Source organism: Poromitra crassiceps, assembly GCF_964638095.1.
Source record: "Poromitra crassiceps genome assembly, chromosome: 11".
Lineage (NCBI taxonomy): Eukaryota > Metazoa > Chordata > Actinopteri > Beryciformes > Melamphaidae > Poromitra > Poromitra crassiceps.
The window spans coordinates 39,081,793-39,095,816 of record NC_139643.1 but is presented as its reverse complement, the minus strand read 5'-3'; the positions used below and the strand labels follow the sequence as shown (position 1 = coordinate 39,095,816).

General features: G+C 45.8%; 1 protein-coding gene across 1 annotated transcript in view; it reads right to left on the bottom strand.

Annotated features, from left to right (window-relative positions):
• csmd2 (CUB and Sushi multiple domains 2) overlaps window positions 1–14,024 on the bottom strand; it is a gene marked incomplete at both ends in the record, with an annotated part of 345,949 nt that overhangs the window by 57,283 nt on the left and 274,642 nt on the right. Inside the window, 6 exons of the mRNA XM_083645747.1 lie at window positions 1,085–1,165; window positions 1,258–1,403; window positions 4,450–4,627; window positions 7,948–8,136; window positions 10,380–10,589; window positions 10,955–11,071. Of these exons, the coding sequence (XP_083501873.1) occupies window positions 1,085–1,165; window positions 1,258–1,403; window positions 4,450–4,627; window positions 7,948–8,136; window positions 10,380–10,589; window positions 10,955–11,071 (921 nt within the window). The remainder of the gene's footprint in view (window positions 1–1,084; window positions 1,166–1,257; window positions 1,404–4,449; window positions 4,628–7,947; window positions 8,137–10,379; window positions 10,590–10,954; window positions 11,072–14,024) is intronic.

The window sequence follows — 14,024 nt, the reverse complement described above, 5'->3', positions numbered from 1 at the left end:
CGTCGACATGTCGACTACTTCATGCGACACCTAGTACTGAAGCCAAAAAACTTTGAGAACCACTGGCCGAGACTAAAGCGAAGCCAAAGTGGTTTGATAAGATAAGAGAAACACATTAAAGCCCACCCTGTAACACAAGCCATAACGTGTTGATACACACCCGTCAGCAGGCCTTGGCCTGTACACTGGAACTGACACAGGGCCACACTGGCCTGACACAGGGGAAACCCACGTGTGTGTCGGTGAGAGACAAAGTTAGAGTTAACAGTGGGGGAACAGTGCCATACTGAATCCCCATTGGGGCCCCCTGGAGATGAAACGCTATACGTCAGTGTCTCTGCCTTGGTGTTGCTGAATAATCACAAGCCAAGGAGGTATGCAAATAAACAGATAGGTAGAATGAATCTCCACTGTCTTGCAGGGAGAATGAGAGCACCTGCTCACAATCCCTCTGGCTCTCTGATAACTTTGTCATCATCGTTCATTTATATTGTTGCCCTGGAGCTCCCTGGGTAATGTAGTTTGGCTGTGAGTCAGCATTCTATAGCGTTGTCTTTTGGGATGTGTAGTCAGTGTAACAGGGGCAATGTGTCCCCTGAGAGGGAAGGGTGTGTAAGGGTGTGTGTGTGTGTGTGTGTGTGTGTGTGTGTGTGTGTGTGTGTGTGTGTGTGTGTGTGTGTGTGTTGTTTGTGTTTGTGTGTGTGTGTGTGTGTGTGTGTGTGTGTGTGTGTGTGTGTGTGTGTGTGTGGTTATGTGTGTGTGTGTGTGTGGTTATGTGTGTGTGCATGTGTTTGTTTGTGTGTGTGTGTGCGTGTGTGTGTGTGTGTGTGTGTGTGTGTGTGTGTGTGTGTGTGTGTGTGTGTGTGTGTGTGTGTGTACTATGCGTAGAGCTTCCTGGACTATTCTGGGAAGTGTTATTAACGAGAGCTGCCCGAGCCTGAAACTGAACTGGCAGTAGGATGTACTGCTTAAAATGTTATGCGTCCTCCAGACAGACTTGGACCACCATCTGACACAAAACAGTCACCATTATATTTGTTTTTGTGTGTGTAGCCTATTTGTAAATTATTGCATTTCTACTTACCAATTTTAAATTCCTTGCTGGCCATCAGGATCTCTGCGTTAGGAATGATTGGAGGAGGCAGGCAAAACTGCAATCTGTAGGCTTTATTGAAAAGAATGCAAAATGTGAACAGAGTCAAATTATATGTAGAGCATCACATTTGGAAGTAAGATCAAGTAATTTAATTTACATACCTTGGTAGTTGATATGAAACAGTCCGCCCTTTTCTGTGTTACTACGGAAACGTATCAGCACCTGATTGGAGGTACTGCTGGGCGGGTCATTGGGCTCTCCGTCGGCGAAGACGCCCAGTTTCCTGGCCGTCTCCTGTGGGCCGTCCCTAAACGGAGAAAAAGGGTAACGCATCAACTAGATGCAACTTTGATTTGGACAGTGACGATAATTCACCCTGGGGATTTTCTGTCAGCAGCCACTAGCCTACAGTAGTACTCACCCTAAATCCACCATGGAAGCACCTAGAGGCTCTGCGACGTGTATCTGTCAGAAGCCCAAACCATGCCACATGCCAGATTATATTCAAGCATCTTGCAACAGCAGAATAGCACCAAGCTGCTCTCACTTCATCATACCCAAAACAATTACCCCGGGCTGCTCTGGGTGATTATGTCGAAATCAGGTAGAGATGACAGATACACGTGGAAAGACGATGCTGGATGGTGCTCTTTCCGCTAAGTGGCGGCCAACGGGAGTGTATGTGGAAGCTGTGGCCCAGCCTTGGCACTCCCCCGGCGCGGGCACGGCCGATTAAGCCAGCTCCCAGATTCCTGCCACCACCATTCAGCTTAAAAACCATCTGTCTTTGGCTGTCAGACTGGGCATGGGAGATTACAAGCAGCTCTGGAAACGGCTGGCTAGGGACCGCCGCCTCACAGCACACTCTGGCCAAGCCGCCATTACGGGGCCCATTTCCTTGGCTCAGTAGTTCAATGGATAGACACACAGCGGTGGTAACTGGAAACTGGGGAACACAATACCCTCCATGTTGGCTCTGGATGAGCTTATTGGGAAGGATCAACACAGTTGGGGCTGTTTGGAGGAAAAAAGGGACAGACGTGTACAAAAGAGCCACAATAGGACAGAAAGTGGACATGTTGGCTCCCTTTAAGCCTGGACGACTTGGTGACGTAAACTCTGGGATTTCAGCCGTGGACTGAGAATCATTGCAACACTATCTTACAAGCAGCTCGATCAGCATGTGGTTGTGCATTTTATTATACCATCTGCAAAAGATAGATGGCGCCCCACACCATGTGGACCTGTGGTGTGGACCGTGTCAGGTTGCCAGGTTGGCTGACAGTCAGCTCACTGAGAGCGGGGACCTTTGGAGGGTGTCTCGGGGAGAGGGGATCAACTGGGACTGGCAGCCATCATGCATATGGCCGTGCATTACGGAGGTGATGAAAGGAAGCTTTGCCTCTCGACAGTCGGTCAGGCACGAAGAAATACACCTACCAAGCAAACCCCCTGATAGCAACAGAAACACATCAACACACAGCACAAACACACACACACACACACGTCCACTGACCCACACACACAGCAGGAGAAGGAAACCTATCCCACTGTACTCCTAAGCACTGATTGGCCCTTAGACCATGTGGGGCGGCTTTAGCTCAGGAGGTAGAGCGGGTCGGCCAATGACGCAAGGGTTGGCGGTTCGATCCCCGCTCCCTCCCAGCTGTTAATCGTTGTGTCCCTGGGCAAAACACTTAACCCTCCTTGCCTCGTATGATTGGTATGATTGGTATGAATGTAGACATGAATGGTATGATTGGTATGAATGTAGACATGAATGATGGTGGTTCGGAGGGGCCGTTGAGCGCCAATGTGTGGCTGCCACGCTTCTGAACCACCGGTACGAATGGTGTGAACGAATAATCATCCTGTGTCAGCGCTTTGAGCCTTGGAAAGGCGCTATATAAATCCAATGATTATTATTATTATGACTAAAATACAACGTTATGGTAAAGTACAGGTGCCTAATTTTGCTGCTTATTATGACCTTAAGCATTTCTTCATTACTGTACATGTTACTGTTACTGTATGTATGCAATGTCATTACATGTTAGCGTTCTCTGCACTGATGTGTGTCCTAGTTGCAAATTCTCATGCAAACTTAAGGCAATATCGCTTAACTCATTTCCTTGAAGTTACACATGTATGCACATTTTCTGATTCTGTCTGATCATTATGCATCCAATTATGGAGGGTAGTGAATGTGAGGCGTAGAAAAATAATATGAGAAAGCAGACATAAATTGGACAAAGGGGATGGTGGTGAGCACATGGCATATGTGATTGAATGCACGTATGTCACTCTGTGGCATTCGTGCATTCAAAAGCTAAAAGCAGCGTGTACCCACATGTGCAGCATCTATTGAAAAGAACACGAGATGCAGAGCCACATACAGAATCCTGGGAGTGGAGAGAAAGGAGGGAGCGGGGAAACTATGATGAGAGGCACATAGCGGATTAGCTAAATGGACCTTGACTCTCGCGCTTTCAAGTGATAGAGAACTGGCCCCAGAGACGGGTCAAAAAGAAAGATGGAGGCTTGAAGAGAAGGAGTGGGTGACAAGGAATGAGAAGCGATTGGAAAGGACACAATGTGGAGGTGATGATAAAGAGAAGAATGGAAATCCAGAGGAGTAGCAAACATTTCTATGGCACTGAAAAACGGCATTGAGAGGAGCCAGTTCAGCATCTCGCTAAGCTGGCCTTGACATTTTGGCTTGGCTATTGCTGGCAAACAGATTGAGATATCAGTTCAGTTTGCCCACAAATGAAATGGAACATTTTCTCTGTTATTTCCCCCCTTCTACACAAGGGCAGACAGAAATGGATTAAATAAAGGGGGTGGGGGGGATGGCCTGTTATAGTGCGCATGTTTATGTGTATGATTGTGTCTATGGGAGAATAAATAAATAAACAAACAAACAATGCTAACAACAATAAAACATACATTGAAGAATGAATAATAAATAGGTAATAATAAAGGAAAATGAAAAGTAAATAACTAAATAACTAAACTAACTAACTAAATAAATAAATAAATGGTTTGTATGTGATATTTAGACGTGTCAGCTATTGTAGTATGGAGAGTCCGGGCAGTGCATCAGGGCTGCCAATTCCACAGTTCAAGTATGTAGATCAAGTTTTCCTCCCAGACGCAGAGTGGTCAAATTTGAGATTTAGACCAGTTTATGGAATAATGTGTGTGTGTGTGCGTGTGCGTGTGTGTGTGTGTGTGTGTGCGTGCGTGCGTGCGTGTGTGCGTGTGTGACAAGAAAGGTGACTACCGTGAGAGAGAGAGATGTGGTTTTCTTTTTTAAATGATCTGAGGTCCAACAAACAGCCAGCTCTTACCAGAGGGTGATGAAGTCGTGTGGCCCATGGACCTGGAGCAGGGTGAAGTTGATTTTTACCCCCAGGCCAGGAGCCACAGTGATCAGCCAGGAGCAGTCGGCTGAGCTGGGGTACTGCTCGGGATACCCAGGGGAGAAGATAGTCCCATTGTCTGACGTGATGTTCCCACCACAAGGAACTGAGAGGGAGAGAGAGACAGAGAGAGAGAGAGAGAGACGGACATAGAGAGAAATCAGAGAGAAGGAGGAGGGAGAGAGAGAGAGAGAAATCATATGCATATCAGTGGGTCAGGAATACAGCAGGACACGTATGCATATTTCCAGTAGAGTGTCTTTTTCTGCTTCCCCTCTCCATCTCTCTCTCTCTCTCTGCTCTCCTTCTCTCTTCCTCTAGTGGCCCAGTGCTTGTCTGAGCTAAAGATTAGCCAATAAAGCCTGTTAGTAAGCGGGGAGTTGGACGGAGTGTTTTGCCAAGATAAGACCTCAAGCCCCTCCCACTGGGGCGAAGAGAAGGAGTGCGGAGACGGTGGATGAGGCGGCGAGGGGTTAGCGTGAAGTCGTGGACTTTTGAGGAGTGTGTGTGTGTGTGTGTGTGTGTGTGTGTGTGTGTGTGTGTGTGTGTGTGTGTGTGTGTGACAAGAAAGGTGACGAGAGCATGTCTAAATCTACCAAGACTGGAACGAACTCTAAACTCTCCCCCCACACATACCTGATGCCCTGAGATGCAAAACACGCGCACGCACGCACACGGTACACACACATGCACATGCGCACACACACACACACACACACACACTCTCTCTCCATCCACTGCACCTACAGCCCCAAGTCTGCATGAAGAGAAATTGCAACTATTTCATATATTCCTGGGGAACTCAGGAGGCTCAGACCAACTTAATGACATGAAGCCTCTCCTGACATTCCCGCTGGTGCCAGAGGAGAAAGCCCATATTCCCCGTGGTGGGCCAGTGGGAGCCAGGGAGCGGAGGAAATCTCATGAAACCCAGATGGGACATTCAGCTTAACGGCACACCCCAAAATGCCTATGGGTATAGGATCATTCCCATAGCATAGATTGCATTTTTTAGCCCTTGCGTTCTGTGTGTGTGTGTGTGTGTGTGTGTGTGTGTGTGTGTGTGTGTGTGTGTGTGTGCGTTTTATACAGCAACCTGCCCTGAGGTAGACTGGCCTCTCTGCTGCTGCCTCACCTGTTAAATGAGCTATTGATCAGACCCATTGATTAAGCCCTGGACGCTCTGTGGAGGTGCACCTCTTGCTGACGTCACTGACTGGCAAGCACAGGCATATGTGTGTGTGTATGAAATAATGTATGTGTGTGCAGCATTGGTAGTAACAGAATTGTACAGTAACGGCGTTAGATATTCTAAATACAAAAAATATCACGTGCATTCATGTGTGCTAGTTTCATCCGCTCCACAAACAACAACAAAAACATTTCTATTGGTTCTTGTTCGCTTTGCGCTTGCCTCCCTTTCATTCCCTTATGTGATTGGCTGAGTGGCTTGACTGTCTAAAGGGAGACACTGCAAGTGAGAGAAGCTGTACAGGCAGACTGTACAGTGTTGTTACATTGCGGGAAATGTGAGTGAAAAAAAGGTTTTATAGCTCAGATATAGCAACATAATCTAACAATAACTAAAAGCAATCAGAATACATTGCTGAGTTTGGTCATCGCAGAGTGACTGATTATCCATTGCACTAAGCAATATTATTTTATGCATTCTATAACGATCATCACATTGTGGACAAGAGGTTAGCATTTAGCTAGTTACGTACCATAAAACTGAAAATACCACACACACCAAACTGCCAAATCACCAGAAACAGTCTATCTGAATCTCTATTCTATTTCCCATTCACAAAACGGAATGCGTGGTAATGCCTGCCATCGGGAATTGGATCTAGACGAATCTTGCTTGCTGCCATTGGACACAGCGCAGCCAGGGTCAATTGGCTTTAAAAGGAGCATTCACTTCATGGCTGAAGACTGATGGCGATACCGGTGTAGTTTGGCCCTATGTGTGACGTGAGAGAGAGGGAACGCCATGGAGGAAATGCATCAGGGTGAAGATAAAGTGAGGAGAGCAGTGGAAACAAACATCAGCCTGCAGAGAAGGAGGAGGAGGAGTACAGAGCAGACCGCTTTATAGACACCACATGGCAGAGGTGATCGAGTGGGGGGACGCCTTGGTAATGTGGAGGCAGGTAGGTGAGTGCGAACGAGGGAACGAGAATCAATCGACTAGTCTCTCATGCACCCCGAGGGGAAATCTATGCAAAAACTAGACAGAGAGAGAGAGGTGGGGAGAGAGAGAGAGGGAGAGAGAGAGAGAGAGGTGGGGAGAGAGAGAAAAGGGGGGCAGGGGATATAGTAAAAGTGTTCAAATGTAATTTGCTTCTTTGGCATATTAGAGTAGTAGATGAGAATATAGAAACAACATTAATAATCATATTAATAATATTAATAATAATAATAATAACAGTGAAGGTTATACTTCCCAAAATGCAGGCAATAGCACGTTTTTGTTTGTATGTGTGCATTACGTACTGTAATCAACGTTCACTCTTCTGTACTATAAACCCAGATGATGACTGTCCTTGTGAAAGGAAGATGGAGTGAGAACTCCATACAAGTAGGAATGTAGGAAGCATTAGGAAACACGTGAAGAAGAAAATGATCATGTGACACTTTTTCCCCTTGCAAATAAAAAGAAAGTAAAGTAAAAGAGGAAGAAGAAAGTGAGTGTGGCAGCAGTGAGTTAGGCAGTCAGGTGTGCAGTCATTCAGGTGTGTTTATCCCATTAAGAGTGAGCTGTATCCTCTCTTCATCGCCTGCTGTATCATTTCCTCACACCAGGCCACTGCATTAAAGCCAATTCAATTACACTCACAGTCAGAAGCATCAGGCTGCCTTCGCCTCCTCATTTTGGACAGCGAATAGACTCACATGTACGCGCACGCCACGCACACACACACACACACACACACACCGCACGCACACACAGCAGGACACATTACATGGAGGCATCCACACTCAGGCACATACACACATAAAACCCACGCACACAAACATGTTGTGACTCCCTACTATGATCCTGGCAATGCTCTTTTAGCCTCCAGCTTCACACAAATATTAAAACAGCTACTCCCTAACAAACTTAAATAGCTGTGAGATAGTAATCCCCTCTAGCTCCTGTTATCTCTCTGTTATCTCTCTCTCTCCTCTCATCGATCTCCCTGCTCACCCATTCAGTGTCCACAGTGTCACGGCCGTCACCCCCGTGCTGGAAATGTACCTAAATTCTAACCAGGAAGTGATTTTTACATTACTTTGTTTTGTCTTTGGGTGCACGAGGCAGTGAGGGAGAGAATGCATCTTTATCTTTGGGATGAAATGTGTTATGTGTGCAAATTAATTGGACAAGATATGAGCAAAAAAATAAATGAAATAAAAAAATCAACAACTCCTATCTCGTACCTTCGCAGCGAGGGAAAGGGTGGTCCCAGTTGCGGGTGGTGCCATGCTCACAGGTGAGGATGGAATGTCCCATTAGCTGATACCCCGGGAGACACTCGAAGGAGATGGACTGGCCCACGTTGAAGCCGGCCCCCACCACCACGCCGTAACGGAAAGGCTCCGGGTCCGGGCACTCCTGCAGCTCATAGGCTGAGGGGGAGAGAGGAAAACATCAACGCATCAACCAATTGAAATAGTTCAGTGAGTTGCCTCAGCCAAACACATTGCAGAACACAGCCTTAAAAGGGGTCCGTGCACAAACAGATGCATGAACTGGCCATCACACCAAGAGGCCTTTGTTTGACGAGAACAAAGATGACATCAAACTAGAGCAGAGAAGCGATTGCCTCCGAACGCATTCAGGTTCAATGAACAGAGCTGCGGGTACGATGAACAGAGCTGCGGGTACGTACGGTACGGACGAGCCACCTGCCGCTCTCATCGCTGCTGGAGACAGCCGACTGCATGGCACGGCTCCCGCTCATTTGTGTGGATGTGTGAATCCTCCACTGCAGCGTGAAACTGCGGCATCCCTCCCGCTCTATTTTCGTCTCTGATATTCTCTTTCTTTTTGATTTCCCTCTGTACGTCCTTTTCCCCCACACCCCCCCCTCCTCCTCCATCCTTCTCGGGCTCTCCTCCTACTCATCCTCCTCCTCACTCCTCGTTCTCTCTCCCTCCCTTTCAGCTTCTGAGATGGTCTCGGAGAGAAGTTTTCTCTCAGCAAAAAAAAAGAAAAAAGAAAGAAAATAAATAAAAAAAGAAAAACTTGCCAAGGGCGGGTTTGCTGTTGCTGGAGGACTTTGATGCAGTCATCAGAAGTGTGGGTACATTACCCCAAACCAACCCCCCCACCCCCCCCCTTTTTTTCCACTGGATACAAAAGCTGAGCATGCAGTGAGCCTTGAAGAGCCGGGATATAAATATGACTAAAGAAATTGATTTCTATGGATCATAGCGTCGCTTTGTAAGAGATAAGTCATGCAAACACTGCAAAAGGGGGGCATTTCCGAAGAGAATGCTTGATTTATATGCTAATGTACACATAATTATGGAAATGCACAACGCCACTGCTGGATTTGTCGGTGCGTTTGTTGAATCACAAAACACAAACTTTCGGTGCCTGTTGCTTTAACAGACAGGGGGCGGAGTGTATCCCCTGCAGCCGTGCCTTTATACAGTGAAGCCTTTCATTGGCCCATGGCGGAGAAATCTCTGAAGTGATTGACTCGTGTTATATACAGAGATTTATAGATCTTTGGGATTTACTGGCTCTGCAGGTTGATTAGTTTGATACATGGAGTTCTATGGCTAATTCAGTACTGTTAGGGGTTTACATGCATACGGGGGCCAACCCACAGTGAGGTGACACCAATAGTTCGTAAATGAACTGGCAGACAATAAAAGAAACGGTCCCAGGGATGATGAATTATCATTCTGCTTTGGTGAGTCACGATTCATCCCTATAACCTTCATTCTTAGTTTGATTGTCTCAATTCAGGCAAATGGCTTTGCTCATTATAATTAGATTCAATGGCCCTCTGCTGAACCAAATGTAATCACTTTGTTTACTGGAAAGCCACATTTCAACGACTGCACACAACAAATATTGCTTGAAGTGGCCAGGAAGCTCCAGTCATACACCACTGAGTGCTACACGGTTGGATCAAGTTGCAGAAGAAAAACAACAACCACAGAACTGATTATATATACAGAAGTAGGCATCGAGCGTACATAGGCTCGGCTGCTGCGTGGCCTCACCTGCCCTATTGGCACGTGCGGGCATGTGTGTGTGTGTGTGTGTGTGTGTTGCTCACTAAATGTTATTGCATCAGTGATGTCACAATGTCTCCTTTTGTGTGTGTGTGTGTGTGTGTGTGTGTGTGTGTCGTGATATCACTAATGACATCATCAGTGTGTGTGTGTGTGTGTGTGCCCCCCTATGACATCACTGATCAGTCTTGTCACAATGCCTCCTTGTGTGTGTGACCTCACTGATCAATATTGTCACAATGTGTGTGTGTGTGTGTGTGTGTGTGTGTGTGCCCTAATGACATCACTGATGACATCATCACTGATGACATCACATCATTAGCTAATTAGCCTAATTAAAAAATCTGGCATAGCTGTGGTCGAACACAGAACTTGAAACAAACAGCCCACATACTCAATTTTATAAATAGATAGATAGTAGATGCATATGCATGCATGCATGCATGTACTGTATGTATGTATGTATGTATGTATGTATGTATGTATGTATGTACTGTATGTCTAGAGCAGGCGCAGGTTGGCTGGTCTGAGCCCAAGTTTACTCCCATGCTTCCAGAATGTCTTTAATATGATGATCTACTGATACCATCTTGGTGCACCCTGCCTGCTTGGTCTCTTACCCTGGTACTCAAACCTGAAGCCCGGCTTGTTCTGCGAATGGTCACTATGGAAATAAACTGTGGTCTCATGGGAGGTGGTGAGCAGGGAGGAGGGGACATCTTGGCCACTGAATCGGCCAATCACAGTGCTGGTATCCAGGGGGCCGTTGCGAATCTCCAGGAAGTCATGGTTGGCCTCGGTGGAGAAGTTGAGGAACTGAAGGTGGGCTCCTGGAAAGGGAAGAAATAACATCACGTCTTTTAGATATTTGATCCTGAAGTCTATTATTTGATGGCCTTTACAAGAAAATGGCATTATGAAAGTGAATGAGAAATGCCCTTCTTCTGCAACAGCTAATGCCGAGGTGCATTTGAGCAATGGACATAACATCTGGAGCTACTCAGTAGTCATGAATAGACATAACGTCTGGAGCTACTCAGTAGCCATGAATAGACATAACGTCTGGAGCTACTCAGTAGCCATCAAGAGGTGAAATAGTTGCACTGGGCAGCTCTCAGGTGACAATGAGTGTAACCATAATGAGTGTGAAGCAGAATAAGAGCAGCATGTTGGAAGAGGCTCTCCTGATGCTCACCATAACCAACTGGCAGGTAGATTCTCCAGGTGCAGTCACTGTTGCTAGGGTAGTTGCCGGGGAAACCAGGGCTGAGGATCATGCCCTCCATCTCCTCCCGGATTCCACCACATTGAGCTAGCAGAGGGGCAGACGGAGTGTACCATGAGCATACGGAAACAGAGGGGTGCTTCATCAAAATAAAGTTAATATTGCACCAGGAGGCAGCTTTAGTTAAATACAGCAGCTATTCGTTTAGTTGGAGAGGGGAAGGGAGGAGAAACAAAAATCATGAAAAATAGTGTGTTATAACATAGTTATAACAATATAGACTACAGTCATATGGGGTTTTATTAAAGACCATTAATGACACCAATATTTTCCGAATGAAGCTGCAGATAGTCTAGAATCTAGACTGATGGTCTACAGGTCTACTTGACTGGATTAAAAGCCTCTGAAACAGAATAAAGACTGCCATATGACACTAAAAAACTCCTAAAGAAAGAAAAATCGGTGGGTTAGCAGCGCTTTGAGGTAGGGTGAGACCAGTTTTATTGCACACACACTGCGATCCCTGAAGCTACTGACTAAAACACATCAACCACACCAGTCTGGTTTCTCTTTCCATTTGAAATACAAGATAACAAAAAATCACTAGCTGTGGTCAGGGAGAAACCATACTGAAGGGGAGGCGGACAGCAATGATTGGCCGATATCTTATGGCCAATATTGGCTAAACCTTATCACCCACTATTGAAGTAAATTGTAACTGAAGAATTGCATAGTCTGGGTTTAAATTGACACACCATGGAGCCAGAAAAAAAAAAGACAATTTACCTTGCAACTATTAAGGAGCGTGGAGCACTTGGCTCTCCACTAGCTATATCAAGGTGGCGAGGCATAGGCCTCAGTCTGCCAACTTCTCCTCTTTCTCCCTCTCCATTCATCTTTAACCACTGATGGATTAACTGTGTCCCTGACTGAAATTAATACTGATTAAAAGAGAGGACGGGATCGAGAAAGATGACAAGAGAGAGAGAGAGATCCAGATGTCGAAATAAAAAAGATGAAAGGACGCTTAAACTGAGAGTAAAAGGAATTAGCTGACTCAAGAGAAAAAACTAAATAAGAGGTGCTGAGAAAAAGGGAAAAAGTCTAACACAGGGAAGGAGATTAAGAAATACAAGAGACAAACACCCTACATAAGTCAAAGGACGGGGAAAGTACAAAGAGAAAATCAGTGTGCTGTACCATTGTGTTTCTATAAGGAATAAGCAAGGGGTTAAATGTTATACTGTGCCAGCAGAAAAAGCCCGGGGTAATCAAGAAACTGCTGATGCCTGTAAACGCAATGAATCTCCCCTCGACTTCAACCAATCATGGTCTGAGATGGAACTAATTAGGCAATAGTAGGTCGTTCCAATAAGTGCAACCCGTTTGTCAAGGCGCTCGCTCTCACAGAGTCTTGGGCAGAGAGACTCGAGGCGGCGCGATGGAGAAGGCGCCTAATGCGCTTTCATGCACCGCGTGGCCTCGAAAGCGGAGCGCGGAGACACACCGAATCCATATTCAAACGGGCAATAGCTCAAGGATGCGGTCAAACCATTGATAGTACATAGAATGGATGAAGCCAGCGTGACGTCACCCATTGGGTTTTGATAGCAGAAAATGAGGCTTGAATCTCCCGCTTCCTGCTCATCGTTGATTGGTTGAATGGATTAACTTTACACGGAAGTACGGGGAGAGAGGGCTGTTAAAACACTAGTAGAAGAAGAAGAAGGAGGAGGGGGCGGCTGCCCCTAGCGGCTGCCGGGGGAGTTTCCGAATTTGTCTCACAGGCTTGAACGACTGCCATCTTGTTGTTCGCTTCTGTTTGCTAGCTTGCTCGCTGGCTGGCTGGTTGCAGTGGTGAAATGGTCCAGGACAACAAATATAATAACTTTTAGTCCGAAGGTATGGGCGAGTAGGAGTCCAGCCAGCCGACCACCGTCTTGTCCGGGGCCTGGCCAAGAGACCATGGTGTGGTGTGATCCTGGTGCATTGTGCCTGGTGTGAGTCTCCAGCCTGCTAGCTGCTGCTAAGCCTCCACAAGGTAAACTGCTATTATACTTATCTCTGGGCAAACTCTAAAATTGATAACTGAGGTGGATTTGGTCGCGCACTTGGTGCTCTGCTATGTTGGACTCGTTGGACTGTTTGAGTGATGCTCAAGTTTGTAAGCTAACGCTAGCTCGATTAGCATCGTGTGCTAACGTGTGAGCACCGTTATAGCCTACTTTAACTGAAATTTGGTGGCGTTATGTTATAGTAATTAAATATAACACGGTGTCGTTTGTTTCTTCAAGGGATGGCCGTCGGAGTACCATGGTGGAGCAGGAACAGCACAACAGAACAGAGGCACATTGTCCCTTGGTCAAATTATTTGTGAAAATGAATGCTACGTTTTGATTCCCATGTGCATATTACTGTGAGAATATTGCTGATCATCAGTTGTTCAACCTAAGATATTGCAATAACATAAGCTAAATGCTGACAGATTTGAGACTTTTGATAGATTTACTTTGAGCCATTTGGTATGTATCTGCCAGTGTGTTTTTGTCAATAAACATTGCCAACAAAGAACCTTGTTGTGTAGGCTATGTGCTAAGTAAATCATGTACCCGAATGTACCCCAAATCTCATAGAACGAGCCCATTATAGTTGTCTGGTCAGAGCAGGCAGGTTGTTAATAAGATGTGATATAAAGATATTTGATGTCGAGTGAACCAGCTTCGACCAAATGACCAGGAAGAAGAATGAAGATGGAGAACCAACCGACTGCTTCAAATCAACAAATGATTTATATTTATTGAAATATGGTTATCTGTAACAATTCGACATAAACAAAGGCTACACCATGCAACATATATTTTGATATCATTCAAACTTAAAGAATGGTTAATTTTCCACCATGGTAGGCTGTACTGCTGTGAAATGGTTACCTATATTTGTATCAAGTGTTGCTTGGTAGATTATCTATATATGCCTAATTTACCAGTAGACATATTCGTGCAAGACCTTAGGCTATGTTGAGTTATATCGATCTGATAAA